The 24,799-nt window shown below is 44.9% G+C and overlaps 1 protein-coding gene across 1 annotated transcript in view; it reads right to left on the minus strand.

The window, feature by feature from the left end:
* The window catches only part of SH3RF3 (SH3 domain containing ring finger 3), a 375,407-nt gene that overhangs the window by 128,339 nt on the left and 222,269 nt on the right, over positions 1-24,799 (minus strand). Inside the window, exon 3 of the mRNA XM_053890489.1 lies at positions 17,041-17,136. Coding sequence (XP_053746464.1) covers positions 17,041-17,136 — 96 coding nt within the window. The remainder of the gene's footprint in view (positions 1-17,040; positions 17,137-24,799) is intronic.

A 24,799-nucleotide genomic window follows, 5' to 3' on the forward strand; every position in this document is an offset into this window, starting at 1 on the left:
CCCAAGGGGAAGAGGGGGCTTCATAAGCAGGACTCTGCCTGGGTGGGTGGCTCCCCCATTGGTGGCCAAGGCCCACCCTTAGGACTAAGTGGAATCTAACAAAACAAGTTTCTTCCCTAAGTTCTATCTTAGACTTGGGCCCACCCAGACCTGCTGCATAAAGCTCTCTGGGACTGCGACCCGGAGTGTTCAGATGATTCTAATGTTCACTGAAGTTTCTGAGCCACTGGCCCAGGCTACCCCAAATGGAAAGGTAGAAGTGAAGAGACAGGAAAGGAATGTGAAAAGCCGAGGAAAGGCAGCGTATTGTAGCATGGTGGAGGAAGGGCAGGCGGGAGTGGACAGTTCAGGACAGCCTATGGGGAGCAGTGCGAGGCATCTGTCTCCCTGAGTAACAGGAAAATGAAGACAGAAGCAGTCTGAGGTCACAAAGGGCTCAGTGGGGGGTGCTCCAGTTTGGTGAAAAGAGAACCCATCCTTCACCTACTTGGTATGCTGGATCATGACTGCCCATGGGGGTGACATGTGAGGGGAAAGAAGAAGAGCAGGGGGAGCCAAAGGCAGAAATGGTCATACAAGTACATGGTGGGCACGTTTTGTTTCCCACTGGACAAACTTGAGGCTAGGACACAGGTGAGAGGCTTGGACACAGCGCGCATGAATGCCAGTTCTTTGCCAATGTCACCTGCATTTTCAGCTGATCCTAGATGGAGACATTTTCAGTCCCTACTTGTCTCTTGAAGATGGAAAATCATGTAAGCCTTTTCTTGCTTTCTTCTTGGCCTGCCAGCAGCTGCAACTCTCAGTCTTGGGCAAGACAGTGAGGCTCCTCCTTATCCCCATAGGCCCTCCTGGTGAGACCAGTGAGCGAGGACAGGTGGTTTCCCAGGGACCTCATAAGTCCTATGTCCTGAAAGCATCCCAGCCAAGATCTTTCCAGAATTGGCCTATTTTGTGCCATCAAATGCCAAGACCAAGATGGGAAAAAATTATGTATTACAGGGTTTGGCTTCTTACATTTGTAGTTAGGGATAAAACAACAACAACAAACCCAGAAATTATGGAATGTACAATAGTGTGTTACAAAGATGTTAACTTCCCAAGTAATTAAAGCAGGGTGAGTTGGTATCTATGCACTTTTCCATTTTTGTTGGGGGAAAAATCTCAATGATCACACATATGTGTGCATGCATCATGCCTTGGGATGCAGATGCTGGCAGGAAAACATGGAGACCCAGATAGTGGTTGGGCCAAATGCACGAAACTGAAGTCTTACTTCCCTATGGAATTGTCTCATTTCTTTATGTGATTCCTCCAGCAGTAAAGTAAGGGAAACTGGTGAAGGCAAGGCACATTGCCTGTTCTCCTGATGGGTCCAGGATTTTCCTCCCAGACCACTTTGCTCAGATGCAAAGAAAACACAGGATGCCAGGAGCTGTCCTGTCTGGCTCCTGCCCAGTCCCATCTGCTCCCCCCTCCCTCAGCTTGCTCAGCCAGTGTTCTCTTTGGTGACTAGAGTTGGCTGTTAAGTGCATTAAGTTTTCATGAAGGCACTGTCCACATCTGGACACAGAAATGCAGGCAAAACTTGTAGTCAAGTCAAGACATGGGGGGATCCCCACTGCTGCCAGCTGCCTACTGCTGTGGAAGCTTGTAAGAAATGGGCCAGGCAAAAAGAAAAAATAAAACAAATTTTAAACAAAATGGCACCCCCCTCCATTCAATGGCAGAAATCTCTGAGAAGTTTCTTTCCTGTGCCCTTCCTGAGGTCTTTTTTTCTACATTGCTTCTGATGCAGTGAGCTCAGGTATCCTGAACTTCTCTCAGGGCAAGCAGGGGCACATTAGAAGGGAGGAAATGGAGGGAGAGCACATGACAGTGTTTGGAACTTGGTCATCACCAATATCCATAGTACATAATTGCCTCAAAGGCTTTCCACCAGTTCCTCATCTCTCTAAAAAGTCCTTGATTACTTATTCTTGGCACTGGAGTTGGGGACAGGCAGCACAGGAGACCACAGCTGACCTGCAGCTTTCCTGTTCTGCCAAAAATACCCCTGTGGTTCTAACTTTCTCATCCCTATTTACTTTTCCCCAAATTTTACTGAGATACAGTTGACCTATAACACTGTACTAGTTTATGGTGTATAGCATAATGACTTGTCACCCTTATTTCAAAATTCCTGAACCATCACAGGTTAACACTCATTTAGCCAAGATGGGATAATATAGATCTGACATGCTGAGAACAGATCTATGAAACATGGCTTTCAGACATGGGGTGGGGGGTGGGCATCAGCAGCTCAGGGCAGTAACTGATGAGAGAGGTAAAGCCTGCCACCTGAAGCCTCAGGTTCCCCTGGAATTGAGAAGATGGAGTTTGGGTTCTGGGGAGGCCACAGTAACTGGTATCTGTGGGCTCAAGTCCTAGAAAGGAGAGATCTGCACAGCTCCACCCACAAAGTATACAGCTGAGTATTGATGAGAACATTCATAGGAAGAAATTACCCAGAGCTGGGGAAAGAACCACCAAAAGGGGAAGACAGAACAATACCTGAGGCTCACACAAAGCTGGGAACAGTTTGCATTCCCACTTTTGAGAATGAAAACCTCTTAAATCATGGGGCATGGAGTGGAGAAGATTATAGCTTTGGAAGTGGGGATAATTAGCTCTACATTAGAGGTGCCCTAGTCCTTCAGAACAAAGCTTAAAAGCAAGGCTCAAAAGCATCAAACTGTTTGTAAGTGACCTAGTGACATCCCAGAACAAAGCTTAAGAATATCTGTAGGAACAAAAAAACATCTAGCACCGGAAAAGACAAAATTCATCCCAATTAAAAATATCAGGCATGCAAAGAAGCAGGAAAATGCAATCTATAAATCTAATTTATAGATATTTAGAGAGGAGAAAAATCAGTCAGTAGAAATAGAACCAGAAACAACACAAAAGATGGAATTTATAGATGAGCATGTTGGAATATTTACTATGATTATACTTCTAAGCATGGGTGGGTAGAGATACAGAGGACATAAGAAAAACTCCAATTAAGCTTCTAGAGATGGAAACACAGTGTCTGAGATAAACTCCCCAAGACACTCCAACCGGCCACCCAACTGCCCCGCAGTCAGAGGGGGTAAGCTGCTTCTATCTGTCTGTGCTTCTCACTTGCCAGTTCCCTTCACTGAGCCTGCTTTTCATCTCCTTCCACAGACAGCAGGAATTCCAGCAGCATGCTTCAAACAAAATCTCTCTGCAGGAAAGAATGGGTGAGGTTTGGTAAAATGTGCTGCATACACAAGATGTGCCACCTCTGTGGAAAGTTCTGGGGTCAGGCCCGCCCACCAGCCCCCACAGCAGCAGACCTGGCTCTGAGGGAGGCTCTGAGGGCAGGAGAGCCGTGGGGAAAGAGCTGCAGCCACATGAAGTCACCTCATTGGCTTTGCAGTGAAACATGAAGACACAGCTGCACGTCATTGGTTTTAAAAGTGTACCAGGGTGAAATGTTACTAAAGCCTTATAAGGCTACTAACCTGGTGCTTGGGGCAAGGAGGTTCCTGGGTCCCCTGTGAGTACCTGGCATCAGCATCACTATTTCCAGACCCCACCTGTCTGCACACAGTGAGCTTCTAACAGCCCTGACAGTAACCCGTGGGGAAAGAGAAGCCAAGTCAGGGAGACAAAATCCATCTCTATGTTAGCACCAGGACGTTTCTGCCAACACTGCATACAAGTTAGCAGAGCTGATTTGTAGGCTGTAAAGAATGATAAAGGAAAATGAATAAAAGCAAGTAGATGATATCCTTTATCCAGGAGACCCCTTAGGCTGGGAGCCACTGCCCCCACTCACTGGGCTGATGAGAATGTGGGGAATGGCCAGCTGAGTCCTCAGCAACTGTCAAGAACCTTCCACCTTCTCCAGAGGCCTCTGTCTCCCTGAAAAGTGCTTAGACACAGATGCCAGTGGCTGTAGAACCATTAGTTTCATTTGTGTGATGTGGAACCGCCCACATGGGGCTCCCACCTATTACCTCATTGGATCCTCCTGACAGGACTTTCTGATGTGGTGCCATCCACATTGTGAAGCAGGGGGGATGCTCAATGCAAAAGCTTCAAACAGAGGGATAAAGCCCATGTAAGCCTCTGCTTCCAAAGCCCTTACCTGGAGCACCAGGCCTTCCAACTCCACGCCCCACATTCCCAGATGGGAGGGAGGGGCAGGTCAACCGGGTGCAGGAAATGAGAAGCCCCCTTTTCCCTCTCACTGTCCATATTACTTCCTGACATGTTGGCTTTCCCTCTGAGGAGAAGAGGGAGTCCATAGAAGGAGAAGGGGGACATAGAGACCAGGACTGATGACTAAGAATGAGACCCCCAACCAGAAACACAGCTGCGAATCTGCCCACCCAGGATCCCACATATAGTGCAGGGTCTGTGGAGGGTGCTGAAGGGGAGAAAGAGGTCTTTTTGAGCCCCTGTCTATGCTGCTTTCCCCAATAACCTGGGTGTGGGCATTCCCTTAGAAGCCATATACACTCCTCATCTTCACCCCTGAAAACACACTGCCTGCCCCAGTCAAGGAGGCTGGAAAACCAAGACAAAGTTGATGAAATCATGAGCAATCTCTTCTTTGTATCAGTGGGTGGCAAATCCAATGGGTAGAAGGGCTGCCCACAACTTCAGAACAGTACAGAGCATGTACAATTAAAAACCTCAGATGGGGCGCCTGGGTGGCTCAGTCGGTTAAGCATCCGACTTCGGCTCAGGTCATGATCTCGCGGTCTGTGAGTTCGAGCCCCGCGTCAGGCTCTGTGCTGACAGCTCAGAGCCTGGAGCCTGTTTCAGATTCTGTGTCTCCCTCTTGCTCTGACCCTCCCCTGTTCATGCTGTCTCTCCCTGTCTCAAAAATAAATAAACGTTAAAAAACATTTAAAAAAAAACAAAACTCAGAATTATTTTGTTCCCAATGAAAGCTGTCAGTTGTGCCAATGAGTTATTACCAAATGTTTTAATACCATATTTAGAGATGGAGGTTCAAAATAATATTCTCTTTTTGTAAAATCTGAAGTGACAAGGAGACAAGTGTGTTACATGAGCAAGACGAGCTGAGTTCAACATTGTAATCAACTGAAGCTTAGAAGCAAACTGTCTAACAACGTACACTGTAATTATTGTGCTGAAGACGAGGACTCCCAAATGGGAAACAGTTGTCATTAGTAACTACCACTGCAGTTTTTGGTACTTCATTTATTTGGCTAACTCAAGATTTTCATTTCTGCCTCCACCGGTTTTCCAGGATCTAGAAACAGCATCACATCGACAGTTTTCCCTAACATCACATAGGATTCTTTCAACACCAGGACTGGGGCTTATGAGTCCTGACACCAACAGAGGGCTGGGGTCTGGTTCCTCAAAGTCAGAATTCTCTTGGCTCCCACTGGCCCTGGGATGAGGTTGCCCCCTCACCTCACTTTCCAGAGCCTGGCCCCATTCCCCCATCTCTCGCACGGTCCAGAATACAGCTCCCCTGGGATGTGCCTGCAGACGCTCCAGGCCTCCAGTGCCCCAAGGACATAGGGCTCCTTCCCTCAGGTTGGTGAGGACCAGGCACAGTTGTGGGAGGTTATGAAGGATTCACCTGGGAGCAGAAGGGCAGGAAACAGGACAGGGCTGTGCTGTCCTAGAACAGCAGGAGCCAGAGGACAGATCCACCATGTGCCCATGCTTCGGCTCCAGGCTTGAGAAACAGGCTTCCTGCAGAAGCTACTCTGGGGTACATACAGCTAAGTGTGGGGTGTTGAATGACAGAGCTGTCTTTGATGCATTTGGGGTGTCAGAGGTAAATGAAATGGACTTCAGCATGTGCTAAACCTTCGAATTTCATCTTGCAGCCCCTCAGACCTGTTTGGACTTGGGCTTCCTCCCATCATTACCCATAGCCCAGGAACCTTCTCTCTCCTGAGCCATCTCTTCTTTCCAAACTGTCCTCCCAGGTCACCATCCAGCTCCACAGCCAGTGGCCAGCACCTTCAGCCTCCAGCAGTGCCCCACAGCCCAGCACTCATGTCCCACTAGCACCCCCATATGGCTGGGTCCCCAAACCAGGAGTCCTTTGCCCACCTTTCACATCCTCCCTCAGCTCTTGCATCTCTTCCACACACCCCCACCATCTTCCCTGGCAAAGTCCCACATGGCCTCCGTTCTCAAGTCCTGAACTTTGTCATTCGCAACAAATAATGTGCCAAGTACCTGAGACCAGAACAACTCGGCATAAACTCTGAACATCCGCCCAGGCCTCAGTGTGCCTCAGAACCTTTCCCATTCATTCCTCCTCCCTCTGAAGGGCGGGTTTCTCTCCTGTCCGTCAAGGTGGGCCCTTATCCTCTCCTGTCTCTGTCTCTGTCTCTTCTCTAGGTGCCAATTAGCAATTACCCCCTGCTATCCCTTGGGTTTTATTGTTCCCCTCTCCTACCCTCCCCTTAGGGTGCCCCATCCAATATACAGCTGAGCAGCATTCCCTTGACTCTGATAACTGCTTAAGATGTGCCCCTTTCCTGGTTTTTCACCAGAGACCTCATGTCTCTGCCCACTCGTCCCTCCAGGTTTATCTTTGTTCGACCGCACAACTGAATGCCTTCACAGGTTGGTGGGCAAGAGATGCTTCCACAGAGGAGAGATTTTCCTTAGGGACTTTCCTCTGAACATGGCCTGTCATTTCCTGTCATTGCCTTCTTAGTGTTAATGAAACATGCACAGGACAAAACTAAAAATCGCCATAAATGGGCAGGCCCTCCTGTCTGGAGGATCTACTTTTTCCCCCACCTCCTGGGTCCCCAGTGGCCTGTGGTCAGGCAGCTGTGTGACTGAGTCCTGGCCACAGCCTGTGGGTGGTGGTCTGATGTCCACTGCCAGGCCCAGCTCATGAAATTCCCACTTTAGCCTCACTCCCACGTGTTAAAGATGGTAGAGCCCCATTGGCTGGGTCTCCCTGGTGCCTATGAGAGCCTGGTTGACCAGAACAGCCAGATGTGACCCTCTACTGCAGTTAAGCCCTAGGACCTCAGGGTTCACCTGTCACAGCAGGTACTGACACCTCAACTAATATGCTCAAATCCCTCCTCCCAGCTTCTTTCCTTCCTGAACCACACCTTGCTTCCAGACACCCCCTCCTCTAGACTCAAACCCCCAAGGATCTATCTGCTCCTTTCACCTATGGAGTGTGGGGGTAAAGGATGTTCCCAGGTAAAGGGCACAGGAGAGGCACCTGCGAGTCTCAGAGTCAACCTGCACCCTTTCAGGTTGTGGCCAAAAGCAGCCACTGTCCTTCCACGTGTGAGTCAAATAAATTACCATCAAGAACACAGGAAAGCCCGCTTCAATAGGCTTGCTTACCCATGCCTCCAAGGGACCCGAGGGCCATCTCCTTACCTACAGGTTTACATGTAACAGCACAAAACAAGGAAATGCATTAAAATGTATATGTTAAATAAAGGTTGACATATGACATATGAGAGGGAAGGAAAGACTTCCCTTCCAACCCAAAAGTTCCGTCAGCCTGCAGGAAGATGAAATAGTTCTTCCCTGGCATCTGTGGCCAGCTTCTGGGCCTGGGTGTGCTCAGTGCTCCCTCTACCAGATGTCACCACCTGTCCATAGGACAAACAGTCATCACCTGTGCATCTGCTTAGTTGCTACAGCACAGAGCACATAAGACCCAGTTTTCAGGGGTGGGTGGCTCACCCTCCCACTGAAACCTGCAACTGTACCTTATCTGAGTGTCAAGAGATCTGGGGATGCAAAGGGGAAGGAGATGGATGGAATCCTGCCTACCAGGTGCTCTCCAGCTGAGTGCATGTCAACGGTTCCTATACCTAGGTGAGCGAAGAACCTGGTGGGAATAAGGAGGAAGCCCTTACACCAGCAGGGGCAGAGGCCTCTCACAGAGGGGTGGCGTGGGAGCTGGCCAAGACAGCGTGGGGCTCAGCCTCAGGAGCTATGAGAGTGAAGACTGGAAGTGAGACAAAGAGGTGACCATCCTTCCTCAACTGTGTCCTCAGCCTGGTGGGAGTTGGGCCCACGCAGCCATGGAGTCCAGGGCAAGTGGGACAGGCAAAGGCACGCAGCTGTGAGGGGACAAGCGTGTGTGCTCCGCACACCCTGCAGTCCGTTGAAGGAAGTCAGACCCAGAAAAGGCACATAGCTATGAAGGGAAGCGCTGGTCAGCCTGGGTCAGCACCAATAAAGGGAGATCTGGGCAACTTCCAAAATCCAGGAACAAGGCAACCACATTCTTCCTGGTGCTTCCAGACAGCCAGCCCCCATGACAAGCCCCCTCTAAACATCACATGGTTTGTCCTGAAAGTTAAAAACCAGTGCAATCCTATTTTCCCCCATGCCCTACCTCTCATTGTGCCTCCAAATTCCCCAAACAGCCTCTGGCTCTGGATAATCACTGCATGTTTCTGGATCCAGAAAACGGCTCCTGGCTAATTCTCATGCTGATCTCCTGATAAGCTGTCACTCCCACAGTCATACATTTATTAAGCACCCACTGTGTGCACTTTGCTAAGAGCTAGGAGTATTAAAAAGGAACAAAAAGAGGTCGCTGACTTAAAGGATCCCAGTCCTTTAAGGACTGAAGGGGACTGAAGAAGTTTAAGAAACGCTGGAAGCCCTGTGCCTTGACATAAACAGGGTCTTAGGGCTCAGGGAATGGCTCCATGGAGTGAGTGCCATTTGAGCTGGGTTTCAAAGGATGAAGAGGAGCTCTATGGGTCCTTGCACAGAGGCCCTGAGCTAGGAAAGGCACCGTCAAAGTTTGGGTGGCTGGAATCTCAGGTGCCTAGAGACAGCCTGGTGCCACCATGCTAGGTGGAAGTTGCAAAGTCCGGTCTTGGCATCTCATGGCAGGTTTGGAGATCACTACCCTGGAGACCACTGAGCCCAGGCTGGGAAGGAAGGAGGAGGGTGGGGGCTGGGGCAGAGGGTAGGGCAGGGTGGATTTGAGAGAAACGCTGTTCAGATATGGTGTGGAGGACAGACTAGTGATGGGGAGGCTGGTGTCAGGCACAGGACCAGACGTGCCCCGAACTAGGGGAGGACTCTGCTCTTGGACCCTTCCCAGCCTATACTCATTCCCACAGTGGCCCATCTACATGCCAAAGACCCCAAATTAGCATCTCCAACACAGACCTCTGTCTTGAACTTGACCCCTGCATACCTGTTGCCTATCTGATAAGCCACTCAGATGTTTAACAGATACCCCAGGCCCAACCTTCTGTGAACTGGCCTCTTGGTCTCCATGTACCCCAGCCCACGTCACCCTCCACGTCCATGGTGATTTCATTCCTCCAGCTGCTCAGACCAAAACTGGATATTTTACACTTCGCAGCCTCACATCGGCACTTCCTGCTGGTTCTAACTACAGCAGCTGATGCTCTTTGCCACCTCTGTGACTACCACCGTGGCCTGTGCTGGCAATAGCTTCACGATCTATTTCCATTCTTGCCACACATGCTCCCATCCCCCTATACTCAATCTATGCTCAACAGTGGTGCCAAAGTGATTCACATAAAACTTATGTCAGATCATCAAGCTCAAAAGTTCTTCACCGGTTTCCTATTTCACGTAAAATAAAAGCCAATTTTATTAAATAGGCCTTCAAGGGCCTATGTGATCTGACCCTCTTCACCTTACCTTATCTCCTACTACTTACCCCCTTGCCCACTGGGTTCCAGCCACTCAGCCTTTCCTGCTGTTCCTCAAGCAGGCCTGGCACATTCCTGCCTCAGGAACTTTGCACTGGCTGTCCCCTCTGTCTAGAATGCTCACCCAACACTCCTCTCTCCCTTCTGTTTTATTTTTTTCTCCATTTCAGTTATCATTTTCTGAGGTGTTTATATAATGGACTTGCATATTATCTGCCGCCCACACCAGAAAGTGAGTTCCGTAAGAGAGTTTCATAAAGACAGGAATATTTTGTTTGCTGATATGTTGAGTGGCGAGAGCAGTTGTCTGACAAGCACTAATGGTGTGTTATACTTTAAATTATACTATATATTTGTTATACTTGAGAAGGATTTTCAGAGATAGAACTGCTGAGAACTGACTGCAGAGTGGATTGGGAAGTGAGGGAGAAAAGGAGACCAGAGAGAACCCAGACTTGGTTTGGGAAACTGAGTGGTACCATCCAGTGTGGTGGGTAGCAGAGGGTCTGAGACAGGAGTGGGGTCTGTCTCAGAGGGTCTGAGACAGGTGATGCCAGAAGGACACGAGACCTGAGGGGCTGGAGGTCTTAGCGTCCCATCAGCCGGTTGCAGACTTGAGGCAAATCTCAGGGCAGTGGCGGCCTGGAAAGCCTACCTGGGAGCCACAGGCCCAGGCTGTTCTTGAGGAGCTTCCTGGAACCTCCTCTGATGACACCACCCACATGGTCTCCAGGGGAAAAGAAGCCACAGGCCTGGCTCACCCACAGCCATGCCTGCCACAGCCCATGGAGGGCACACGGTGACCATACCTGAGAACAGGCTCTCAGAAGAGAGACTGCTGCACATGTGTGAAAATTCCTACCAGGCCTCCATTCCTTTCAACTGGGCCCTGTGAGAATGTCTGCCCATGCACCCAAGACCTCATATCCCCTCAGAGGTATCTCATGCCCATATCCCATGGGCCAGCTTCAGGGTAAACTGTGCTTTACTGCCACTGAAATTCTATTTTGCTTTTATACCCAAAGCATGGAGTTGACAAGCCACAGAGAGGGAACCTAGAAACTCTTGGATCTCCACACCTAGCAAGGAGAGGAGAGAGGGGTTGAGTGACTCATGTCTATGGTAAACCTGAGGCACCAGCCAGGACATCGTGGTACCTTGTATTCCCACAGCCATGGTCACAGAAGGTAGGAGAAAACCACCCAGCTCTTTCTTTCTGGGTCTTGGGGTTATCTTATGAGACAGACCCACTGGTGCAACTGCTCTCTCTGAATTAGCAGACCCTTGTGGACCCAGCAGCTCTGCCAGTTATTCTGTGCCCCTACTTGCACTCCCCATTTCTAAGTCTGGCAGAAGCAGCCTGACACACGGCTCACCGCATGCTTCACCCTCTGCCGTCTCAGGCAGATTCTATTTGTGTGCAGATGTACACACATGCCCGCTCAGCTAAGCAAGAGCTTTCAGGTTATTTGACGTTCATAAGAGTTTTCCCTGAAATTTTTTTTTTTCAGAAGAGCCCTCAGGCATTTCATGGCCCCAAGCCATGCCTCCTTTGGGAATCTAAAAACTCCCCTCCCCTTCAGTGTATGCCTGCCCATACCAGGGAAGAGTCCAGGCAGGGGTCGGGCAGCTGAGCCCCAGTGCCCCAGTGCACGGTACCATTTAATCAGGCTTCACATTTCTTATCGGCTGAATAGGGAGGATGGCTGTAATACCACTGAAAAGCTATGCAAATATAAGCAGTCAATGGAATCGATGATAGCACCTAAGAATAATTAGTTACACATCTAATCACCCACTGGTCAATGCCATAAGGTGAGAGCTTCCCTTGGGGAACCTGCTACTCATCTCTTCTCCCATGCCAAATCCAAAGGCAGCAGAGAGGCTCCCTCCTCTGTCCAGAACAGCACCCTGGGCAGTGTGTGCTGGCTGTTGGGACAGGCGTTGCACACCCTCTTCCTTCTCTGCCTGTCCTCACGCCACAGACTCAGGCCCATCTTCAGCACAGAATGGCCACCCTTCACCCTCCTCACCGTGGATAGTTAAGGGAAGTTGGAAAGGATTCCTCCCACCTTGCCCCAGAACCTTCCCCACTTGCTGCCAGAGAGGAGGTGAAGCATCTGTTTCTGTGTGCACATGTAGGGTGGGGCATACAAGCGAGCATGAGGGTGGACCCCCCCCCCCCCCCGAGACCATGTCACCTGGGAAGCCAACCACACAACACCAACCATGAAGAGCGGCTAGTAAGTTTAGACATCGTACTCAGCAGAAGTAAAGCGCCATCACATTATCTGGTAATTCTGGAAGTCTTTGCCAGTTAACTGCTGGTGATGCAGGTCTCCCCCTCATTCTGCCTCGACAACTGATTTTCAGAGTGCGAAGGCAGAACCTGACACTTGTGCTCACTGCATGTTCATTCTTTTCAACTGTGTCTGCAGCTTATTATAGATGTTGGGTCTTAGCGCCAGCCCCACGGACAGGCTTTCCTCACAGACAAGCATCACAGGCAGATTGCCTAATGTTCCTTCTATGTCTCCATGCAAACCTCCCATTGAGGCAGAACACAGTCCTGTGTCCTGTCTCGGCGTCTCTCCAGACTGAAGCTGATTCCCAGGAACGCACTTCAAGAATAGCCTTCTAAGCGCACCTGGATGGCTCAGTCAGTTGAGCTTCTGACTTCAGCTCAGGACACGATCTCACAGTCTGTGAGTTGGAGCCCCACACCGGGCTCTGTGCTGACAGCTCAGAGCCTGAAGCCTGCTTTGGATTCTGTGTCTCCCTCTCTCTCTGCTCCCCCCTTGCTCAAGCTCTGTCTCTCTCGGTCTCAAAAATAAATAAAAACATTAAACATTTTTTTAAAAATAAAATAAAATAAAATAAAATAAAAATAAAATAAAATAAAAGAATAGCTTTCTAGCAAGCAACCTCTCCTATCATGCAGCATGGGAATATCTGCACCACTTGTCTTGTTGACCAGGGTGGGGCTGTTGTACCTGCACAGAAATAGGGGCACGCTTACCTTCAAAAATCTCCCACCCCTGCTGAGGAGTGAAAATGAGCACTTGTGAGAAAACTCTCAGAAATATGAGGCCAAATATGGTCAATGCTCAGGAATGACACAGAGATCTTCAGTAAACACATGAATGGACCAATGTGCAATTATTCATTCAACAAACAATAGCACAGCAACAACACAGATGGCCCTTGCCAACCTACCTAATGCCAGGTCTGGTCTGTGCACTCTGTTATTGTTCTTGAAGCCTTGCAACTATCCCCATGAGGTCCATGTTATTGCCCTCAGATGAGCAAGGAAACAGGCTCAGAAATGTTAAGAAATATGCCAAAATTCACATGTCTAATGCATGGTGTTGAGCCCAGTGGGGTCTACCTCTGAAGCCCATGATGCTCTGAGCTGCCCTGAGTCCCAGTCACGTCCTGCCACTAGGGTTGCCATGGCCCATGAGAAATAGGCCCTGCTCTCCAGGGATGACCTGAGGTCCATACTAAGGGCAAATGCCAAGCATGCCATCTTGGAGCCTATGGAAAAGGAGAATGCAGGAACCCCAGTTGGGGTACTCATGCTGCAGGATGGAACAGCAAAGCCAGACCCAGCCATGCCAGGATGTGAGAAGGGCAGAGTGCCACATGTGTTCCTACAGTACGTTTACCCACAGCAGGCAATGCTGAGCCCCCACCTAGAGGAGGAGGGTTCCCCTGGGCCTGAGGAACTCTCTGAGATTGAACCATTCTGAAAAATGAAAATGATGACAATTATTCTGCCTCCTCAAGGACTTGAGGCACATAAGGAAGGCCATGTCACTGTCATGTTTTGGGGTGTATTCCCCAAGGGCAAGAGCAATGTCAGCTCCTCTCTCTGTCCTGGATAGACACCAGTGAGAGTGCCCTGCCCAGCAGTCATCCTAACAAAGAGGCAGGTGTCTGACATGTGCTGTTGTCCCGGTGTGAAGATGGCTGCTGGACAGTGATTGTTCATGGAACAAAGGGGGAGAAAAGAACATGGAGGCAGGTTCAAGATGCAGGACCAGTGGCGGGGAAAGTAGGAAGAGGAGCTGGAAAGGCATCAAGGAGGTCAAAGGTGGGGACGGGAAGTCGCACAGGAGTGGTGAGGAGTTGAGGGTGAAGGAGCCAGGTGCAGGCAGTCAGTGCCTGAGACCAGTGGGCCCAGGTCACCAATGGGGATACAGTGGCAGCCAGGCCCCTGGGCACTATGGGGAGTGTGGATGACAGAGTTATTTCTGCAGTACACCAGAGGTATAGATATTTCCAGAGACAGGACCACCTTCTCAGAAGACAGGCTGCCAGTAGCTCAAGGCCAGGCCAGCTGCACCCGGGTTTTATACCATCCGTCCCACTGTGCCTACTTGGCAAGCCCAGGGTGAAGAAACAGTCCTGGTTAAGAGAAGACTGTATAATCTACAGAGCAAAAGTGCTCGTTCACTTATTACAGATCCATCTGGGTCAAGCATGAGGGCAGGAACTGCCCCAATAGGAAGCTCAGGTTCAAACCCTGCAGAAGACTGGAGTTCCAATCACTCAGATCTCAAAGGCCTGCTCAGCCTCCTGGAGAGAAGACAGCCTGAACTCTGCAAGCCCTGGAATCTACCTCCAAGGCTATGATGGGGCCAGAGCCACTCAAGTACTTCAAAAGGGAATTGATATAGAAACAGTGAAACACCATCTCAGGAAATATCCATTTGGGGCATCTTGTCTTCACTGGTTGCTGAGTGAGAAGCCAGGAGTCTGTTCCAGAGAAGTTCAGGGGTGTTGTGGCTGGGGCTCCTTAGGGTCATGGTGAGGGGATAGGCTCTGCACAGGCCACAGTGCTGTCCAGGAAGGAGCACGACCCAGAGGAGCAAGTCCCCTGCCCATGGCTACTCCAGGCATTCTCTGCCACTGCTCCTGGGAAGAGCCTAGCACTGGAGCCTCAAGGGCCCTCAGGGCATCCTATCTGAGGAAACACACAAAGGAGTAAGACAGCCATGTTCAGTAGAGGCAGGACTGTCACTGGAGGTGTGGGGCATGGAGGGCTTCTGAGCCAGGAGGATGCAGGAGCCTACCTATGTCCTCAAGGGAGAAGTATTTGAAAGCGTGTCTCTTGTGGCTGGGCCTCAGGAAGTCTGCCCTTTGAGTAAGTCTTTGGAACTAAGGAGAACACTCAGAGAGCCCCACTGATTGGTTTCCCAGTCCTGAGCCCAAGCTCTCAACCTCCCTGACAATGCCTGAGCCCTTCCAGAGGGTGGAAGCTGCTGGGGCTAACGTGGCCTTCTGCAGGGGGTGCCAGTGTGACCTGCCTTGGGTTTCCTTATGAGGTTTTATCTTAGTTTCTTAAACTGTGCTTTAAAGAAAAATGCACAAATGTTAACTGTGCATCACTCTATGGCTGCACATAACTGTTAATCTCCTGAGATGAAGATTTCAAACACCTCCACATCCCAGAGGCCTCCTCTCCCTGCTTCCCATAAGTCTCCCCACAGAGGCCCAGCTGCTCTGCTTTCTGTCACCCTGGAATAGTTCTACCTGCTTTTGAACTTCCTAAAAGTGAAAATCATATGTACCCTTTTGTGTCTGGCTTCTTTCAAAAGATCTGTCTGTGAGATTCAGCCATGCTTTTAAATGCAGTAGTCTTTTGTTCATTTTCTCTGCTGGATAGTATTCCATCGTATGGACATACCATCCTTCATTTATCCATCCCACTGCTGAGGGACATCTGCATTGTTTCCAGTTTGGGGCCATCATAACAAAGTTTCTGTAAGCATTTCTGCATATGTGTTTGAGCATCCTTAGAAGTCTGCCTGAGGAAAAATGGTTCCATTGCTACAGATGTCTGAGAGGCTAAGTTTTTCACTGCTAGACTGCACTATAAGTGTTACTCATGCATCAGGTTCTTTGATCTCAAGCTGCAGGATAAAGAAGAACATCCCCCTGGAAACTGAAGCAAATGCACAAATGGAAGCTTACAAGGTGTTTGGGGAATTTTGACTCTTACAGTGTACTAGGGAGAGGTGTGGATGTGTGTGTGAGAGTGCGTGTCAGAGTGTGTATGAGTCCATGTATATTTGAGTGTGGGCACTGTGTGTGTGTGTGTGTGTGTGTGTGTGTGTGTGTGTGTGTGTGTACGTGTGTGGGCTTACTGTTATTGTATAAGATGGCCTCAGAACCTCCTGGGCAGTCTATTCAAAATTAACGTGAGAGAACCACTAGTCCAGAGCATTTAGGGAAAGGAGAGGAAATGACCAGAGATGAGGCTAGCAAAACATCTAGCCTTTGCAGGCTATGAATCATGAATGCCTTACAATAGCATTTGAACTTTATCCTATATGAAAAAGGAATCAGCAGATGTGTTTAACAAATACCTAGTGGCACCCACACACAGCTCAGTAGGTGTGGCAAAGCTAGATGTGCCACCTACCAGCACATGGAGCCCCACAACAGGCTGAGTGAACTACAGTTTGCTAGTGGGGGGCATTCAGGGGCAGGGCAGTGAAGGGCTAAGTCTAGAGCAACCAGCCTGTGCTCATGTTCCACTTAGCTGGGAGAACTTTCTGTCTCTATTGGCTCATCTGTAAAGTGGGGACATTCCTGGCTTTCATATGCCTAGGGTATTGAGAAAATTAAATGAGAAAGTACTTAGAAGTGTTTCGCATGCAGCGAGCACGCAGTATGCATTAGCTGAAAGAACTGTATGGATAACTGCAGTGATTAATAGATGAAGGGTGTGTTGGCTCATGGGCGTACACACGTGACTTGTACTGACAAACAGTACACTCACACATGATGGGCAAATACTCCTGCACATACACAAATAGCCCACAGCAAACAGGGGTTTCCAGGGCAAACATTCTAAGATGCTCCCGGCTCAGCCACTGCCCATAACTTATGCACTGGAAACCAAGTGCTCCTTAGTTACAGAAAGGAGACAGGAAATTAACAGGCCCCAAATCATCTCTGCTTTAAGGACTCCCAGTTGGACAAGCTGCCCAGTCACGTGAGTCCTATGAGGACCACAAACGGCCCACCAGAGCCAGCATTCTTCAGCTATGTTTGCAGTGACAGGGGAATGCTGTCTTCTCCTCTGGGGCTGGGGAGACCCTCCTTCCCTGCCCACATGGTAAGATAGTCTGCAGCCAGGCCTGGGACACACAACCTGAGGGACTGAGACAATTCTCATAGCACTGGCACAGCAGTCCAATGCAGTCCCCATCTTCTTCTCTTGGGAAAGGGGTCCTAGGCCAGGAGTCCACCTCCACAACCCCACCTGTCTAGTGAAACAGACAGCAGGGTGGAAGAGGAAGCATATCTGAGAGCATGACCTTACCTCCACATACAGCAGGGGGAAGATCCCAATCTTGTCTCCCAGCATGCCTTCCGCCCAGTTGTCATCCACTCTTCTGATGACAGTCAGGATCTCATCCTGGGGTCGCCACACACATGCATGTGGACACGCAACAAAACACACACAACAAAAATGGAGACCAGTCAGTGCTGCTGAAACTCAGAAAAGATCCTAAGCAAGGATGCAAAGAATGGTTTATTATCCATTCTGGGATCTGACATACGAAAACAGTCTGCCCTTACATCTTCACCCAGGACCTCCCTCTTTCTCTCTTATATATTGATTATAGTTGCAAAAATCTGCAAATGGAAGAGCTTGGCAATTTATAATATAGCTAGTATTTTAAAATTCATGTTCCTATTATTTATTTACTGAAATAAAATTATTTTGAATAAAAATAAATTCAGCAAAGTATAAAGCTTTTTAAGTTTCTGGCACCATCCATGAACAAAAAATGACCCAATATAGTTCCATTTATTTAGAGTCGTGTACAAAAAGCTTTGGATAACCCTCTTAAATTCTTTGGCAATGCAGACAATGCCAAGTATAGATGCACAAAGTGGAAACAGATGGAAAGAGAAAGGAAGAGGCATGAAGCACAGAGGAAGAGGAACTTTCTGGGAAGACTGGCAGGCTAGTAGTTGTGAGGAAGGACATGACCAGGGTGGCTTCACAGGTGCCAGGAGCTACAGGGACAAATGACAGGGGGTGCAGAGAAGAGGGTGAGAGAAAGAAAGCATGGAGCAGTGATGAAGAGCAAAAGGTGGAAGCCATCAGGAAAGAAGACTGGGGAAAAGAGACAATATGGGCAGCGGCTAGAATCAAGAAGGCCGGACAGGGATGCCACAGGCAAAACTGGCACCTACACCAAGGATCTGTGGTCAGCTTCTGTTCCCTTTCCAATATCCATCCTTCCTTCAATACATATGATATATAATAGAACACTCCACAGACTGCTGGCCTAACCACCCTCTCCCCCTGCCCCTCCACATTAAACCTCCCTGTCATTTGTCTCTCAACAATCTGCTAGGAGACCAGCTGGACTATCTGGGACTTGTATAAGGAGATGATGGCCAGCCTAATGGGGTAACCCCTACTGAATCTGAAGGTACCATCTGCCTTTCCAATGAGTCTTCAATACTTTAATGTGAAGCAATAATACGGGACTTGTAGGCTTCTCTCAGGTCAGAGGGACATTTTAGGCCAGTACACTTCATGGAATTACCAGAAAAGCTGGCTTCCCTATAAGCTAAGGGACCACACAATTTTGGGATATTCATCTAGGTCATGGTGGAGTGATCTAATGTGAATGGAATGTGCCTTTCATGGAACACAGATAGGGGAAAAGCAAGGATAAGTGTCTGTCATGGGACACTCCCCCATGGTCTGTTCCAAACCTCTCCTCACCTAGGGGTACAGAGTAGAGTCTAAGAGCGATCATACCCCTCATTTGCTCTCTCCTCATTCCCAAATAACAGCTTTGAAAAATTCCAAATAACAAAATGATCTGTGACTTTAGAATATTTTTTCTCCTAACTTATATAAGCCAGAATAATGCAATAAGGGAATTATATCATTGCACGTGTTTCAGGGCAGTTGGTTCTCAGGCTACAGAATGGTATTAATAAGGGAAGAATGTATGGGATTTGCTGGTAACCATTAGGGACAAAGTGGCCACCTGGCTTGAGGAGAGATGTACAGAGAGTGCCCTTAAATCCCATGCCTTGCTCACCTTACAAATTCACAACCAAGAGAGTCATGGGCCTGTGATGAACTCAACTCAGATTCAGCCAAAGGGAGGCTCCTAAGACTTTGCTGATCATGCAAAGGGAAAGGGAATTGAAGGCTTCATACATGTCAGAGCTTTTGCAACAACAAAATAACACACAAAAAAAGACATTTCATTTTTTAAAATTAAAAAGAAGATAATACCAGATTAATTTTTGTTTTTTTAAAAAAGAAAATACTGTATTATCCATACTATTACTTAGAACTGGTCTAGAAATTGGAGCCAAAGTCATAAAAGAATATAAAACAGAAAACATAAATACTAGAAAGAAGGTATGCAATTCTTTACCTAGAAAAAACAGTATCAACTAAAAATTAGAATAAGTAAATTTGAGAAATACTGCTAATTTAAAAATAAATACATAAAAATCATTGGTTCACTCATCTACCAGGAATAATAAGTTAGAAAATGTGATTAAAATTGGCTATTTTAAAAAAAGTTTTCTAATACACTACATATGCCAAAATTAATTACATAAATATTAAAAATTTAAATGTTAGAAAAAAGTCTTGAATGCCCAAGAGGAAATATGAATAGATGTTTAATCTTGAGCTGGGGAAGTTCTTTTGAAGTATGATAACAAAAGTTTGGCTACAGAAAAATGAAATCCTCTATGATAAAAACAGCAAAAACAAAAACAAAAATAAGCTAGCAAAATACTTGGAGGATATATGACAAAGACTTAATATTAATATTATATAAAGACTTAAATACACAATAGAACAAAAAGACAAATGTCTTAAAAGAAAAATAGGCTAAGAGCAATACATCTCACAAAAAAAAGAAAAGCAAATTGCCATTAAACATATTTTAAAAAGTTATACCTCATAAATAAAAAAAAATACAACTGTAAACAACAAGAGCTCTCTCTTTCTTCTTTGTTCTATTTTGCTTATCAAATTAGCAAACAAAGAACATAAAGCCAACTCACAGTGCTGGTCAGCATGCACGGAATAGGCACTTAATTATTTTGGGTGTAGATATACATTTATGGCAGGCAGTTTGGCAATTTCTAAAATCAAAGCCTGCACACCCACTGATCTAACTCTACCCTAGGAAAATCAGAGATGTGCAAAAAGATTTAGCTCTGAGAATGTTCATTATAGTGTTTGTTCAATTAGATAGAAACTAAAGATAAATGTACAGCAAAAGAGGTTTGGTTAAATAAATTATGGTATTGTGCTCCAATACTATTCCCAACTCCAGCACTCTCTAGCCATCCTGTCCTACCTAAGGAAGAAAGGGGAAAATGGAGACACACATACAGAGTTCACAATCTAGAAGTACAGCCTCCTGAAAGGACTGAGACCCTATAATAGGATCATAGGACTATACACTGCTTCCCTTTCCCCCAAACCATACCAAAACATAACTAAAGGCCAATTTATAGCAATTCCTTTTACCTGGTACATCATGTCTGGCTATCAAAAAAAAAAAATTACTACATATGCCAAAGGCAAAACAAAACAAAAACCAAAAATACAGTTTGAAGAGACAGAGTAAGCATCAGAACCAGACTCAGGCATAGAGGGATGCTGGAACTAATTTATACACTAAGGGCTCTAATGGATTAAGCAGACATAATGTAAGAACAGAGAACAGATGGGCAATGTAAGTAGAGAGATAGAAAGTCTAAGAAAGAACCAAAAAGTAATGCTAGAGTACAAAGACACCATCATAGAAATGAAAAATAATTTGATAGGCTAATTAGTACTCTGAACATGGCTGAGGAAGGAATCTCTGACCTTAAGGATTTCAATAGAAACCTCCAAAACTGAAAAGCAAAGAGAACAAAGACTGAGGGAAAAAAAAGAACAGGATATTCAAGGGCTGTAAGGTAACTACAGAACTACAAAAGGTGTAACATATGATTAATGGGAATATCAGATGAAGAAGAAAGAAAGGAACAGAAGAAATATTTGACACAATAACAACTGAGAATTTCTCTAAATTAATGTCAGACACCAAACCACAGATACAGGAAGTTCAGAGAACACTAAGATAAATGCCGATAAATAAATAAATAAATAAACAAATAAATAAATAAATAAAAAACTACCTACGCATATCAAACTGCTGAAAATCTAAGATAAAAAAACAGTGAAAGAGACCAGAGGGAGAAAATATCATACTTACAGAGGAGCAAAAATAAGAATCACACCTGACTTCTCAAAAACCATGCCAGCAAGAAGAGTGGAGTGAAATATACCAAGTATGGAGAGGAAAAAAAAAAAAAAACCACCAGCCTAGAATTAAGTATACTGAAAAATTATCCTTCAATAATGAGGGAGAAATAAAGACTTTCTCAGACAAACAAAAACTGAGGGAATTTATTGCCAGTGGACCTGCCCTTTTGAGAAGTTCTTTAGAGAAAAGTATGTAGGTCAAAAACTCAAATCTATATAAAGAAAAGAACATGGGAGAAGAAATAACTGAAGGTAAAATAAAACTTTTATTTTTCTTATTCCTAATTGATCTAACTGAATAGTTTGTTCAAAATCAAAACAGCAACACTGTATTTGATTATATATGCTTATGTACATATATGCGTGTATGTGTGTGTGTATATATATATATGTATATATATATATATATATACATATATATATATCATGTATATACTTATGTATAAATGAAAGGAATGACAGAATGATATAAGGGACAGGAGAGAAGAGTTATGATTATTTTGTTATTACAGAGTATTCATACTACCTGTGAAACAGTGTGGTATTTTTTGAAAGTTTTTTTATTTTCTTAAAATATTTTTTTTTAATTTTTTTTTAACGTTTATTTATTTTTGAGACAGAGAGAGACAGAGCATGAACGGGGGAGGGGCAGAGAGAGAGGGAGACACAGAATCGGAAACAGGCTCCAGGCTCTGAGCCATCAGCCCAGAGCCTGACGCGGGGCTCGAACTCACGGACCGCGAGATCGTGACCTGAGCCGAAGTCAGACGCTTAACCGACTGAGCCACCCAGGCGCCCCCTTAAAATATTTTTAATGTTTCTTTTGGAGAGAGAGAGAGAGAGCACGTGAACATGGGGGAGGGGCAGAGAGAGAGGGAGACATAGAGTCTGAAGCAGGTTCCAGGCTCTGAGCTGTCAGCACAGAGCCCAATGCAGGGCTTAAACTCATGAACCATGAGATCATGATCTGAGCTGAAGTCAGACCGACTGAGGCACCCAGGTGCCCCTGAAAGTGAACATGATTAATTGAAAATATATATTGCAAACTCTAGGGCAACTACTAACACTTTTTTAAAGGTATAATTGACATGCTAAGAAAGGAGAGAAAGTAGAATCAATTAAAACCACAGAAAGGAAAAAAAAAATAGAAGACAAAAATAGGAACAAAACTCAGAGGCAACAAATAGAAAACAGAAATAAATATGGTAAAAATTATTTCAAAAATATCAAATAATCACTCTGAAAGTCAATGGTCTAAATTCACAAACTGAAAGATAAAGATTATCACAGTGGATCAAAATGCAAGACCCAACTAGATGTTGTTTACAATAAACCCAGTTTAAATATAAAGATACATGTGAATTAAAGGTAAATGTATGGAGAAAGATATACCATGATAATACTAACCAAAAGAAAGTGGGAATAGCTACATTAATTTTGAACAAAGCATAATTCAGAGCAAGTACTGTTGTTTGGGATAAAGAAGGGGATTACATAATGAGAAAGGAGTCAATTCTCCAAGAAGACATAACAAACCTTAATGTATATGCATTTAACAACAGAAAGTCAAAATATATCAGGCAAGACTAACTTAACTGCAAGGAGAAATAGATAAATCCATTATTATATTTGGAGACTTCAATGTCCCTCTATCAGAAATGGACATATCCAGCAGGCAGAAAAATCACTAAAGAAATAGTTGAAGGCAACAACACCTATCAATCAACTGAATATAATAGACATCTATAAACTACTTCATCTAAGAACAGTAAAATATACATTCTTCTCAAGCTCACATGGAGCATTCACCAAGATAGATCACATTTGGGGCCATAAAATATACCTTAACAAAGTTAAAAGAATAGAAACCGTACAATGTTGGTTCTCAGACCACAGTGGAATTAAACTAGAATCAATAACAGAAAGGTAACTGGAAAATCACAAAATACTTGGGAATTAAACAATACAATACTAAATAACACTTGGTTCAAAGAAAAAGTATCAGGGGAAATTTAAAATTTTTTTAAATAAATGAAAATAAAAACACAACTTGTCAAAATTGTGGGCTGAGGGAAATTTATAACGTTGAATGCATATATCAGAAAAAAAGAAAGATCTAAAATCAGTAATCTAACCTTCCACCTTAGAAAACTAGAACAAGAAAAAGCAAATTCAATCCAAAGTAAGTAAAAGAAAAGAAATTATAGAAATTAGAACAGAAATCAATGAAATTAAAAATAGGAAATCAATAAATTAAATCAACAAAACCAAGAGCTGGTTATTTGAAAAGATCAATAAAATTGATAAACCTCTAACCAGGCTAATAAAAAAAGAGAGGAGACACAAACTATTAATATCAATAATGAAAGAGAGGACATTATTAATAGATCCTAGACATTAAAGGGATAATAAAGTAATATTATGAACAATTCCATGCCCACAAATTTGATAACCTAAATGAAATGAACTAATTCCTTTAATGACATAATCTGCTAAAATTTATACAAGAAATAGACAATCTGAATAGGCCTGTATCTTTTAAAGAAATTGAATCAATAATTAATAAATTTCCAAAACAGAAAGCACCAGGCCCAGATGAAGTGACTAGTGAATTCTCCCAAAAATTTAAAGAAGAAATTATACCAAATTATCTACTAATCTCTTCCAGAAGTAGAAGCATAAGGGGCTACTTCCTAATTCATTTTATAAAGCTACCATTACACTAATACTGAAACCAGACAAAGACACAGCAGGTAAAGAAAACCACAGATCAATATTTCTCATAAGCATAGATGCAAAAATCCTCAACAAAATATTAGTAAACTGAATCCAACGAAGTATAAAAAGAAATATGCAGCATGACCATGGGATTTATCCTAGATATGCAACTCTGGTTCAACATTCAAAAATCAATTAATGCAATTCATCACATAAACAAGCTAAAGAAGAAAAATCATATCGTCACATCAATAGATGCAGAAAAAGCATTTGACAAAATCAAACACTGATTCATGATAAAAAAAAATAGCTCTCAGCAAGTTAGGAATGGAGTGAAATTTTCCTCAGCTTCTGAAGAACATTTACAAAAAACCTACAGCTGACATCACAGTGGTGAGAAACAAGAAGCTTTCCCACAAAATTCAGGAATAAGGCAAAATATTTTCCCCCTCACCACGGCCTTTCAATATCATACTGGAAACCCTATCTAAGGCAATAAGATATGAAGGGCATACAAATTGGGAAGGAAGAAATAAAGCTGTCTTAGTTCACAGATGATATAATTGTCTAAGTAAAAAATTTGAAAGAATCAACAAAAAAACCCTCTTGGAACTAATAAGCAATTATAGCAAGGTTGCAGGATAGAAGATTAATATACAAAAGTTAAACACTTTTCTACATACTAGTAACAAGTGGAATTTGACACTAAAAACACAATACTATTTACATTAGCACCTAAAAAAATGAAATGCTAAGGTATAAATCTAACAAAATATCTACAAGAGCTATATGAGGAAAACTGCAAAACTCTGATGAATAAAATTAAATAACAAAATAGAGAGATGTTCCATGTTCATGGATAGGAAGACTCAACACTGTCAACACGTCAGTTTTTCTCAACTTCTAGATTTAATGCAATTCCATTCAAAATCTCAGCAAGTTATTTTGTGGATATTGACAAGCTAATTCTAAAATTTACATGAAAAAGCAAAAGACCCAAATAGCCAACACAATTTGAAAGAGAAGAACAAAGATTGACACTATACAA

This window comes from Panthera pardus, unplaced genomic scaffold (genome assembly GCF_024362965.1).
Source record: "Panthera pardus isolate Hobbes unplaced genomic scaffold, ASM2436296v1 HiC_scaffold_25, whole genome shotgun sequence".
Classification (NCBI taxonomy): Eukaryota; Metazoa; Chordata; class Mammalia; order Carnivora; family Felidae; genus Panthera; species Panthera pardus.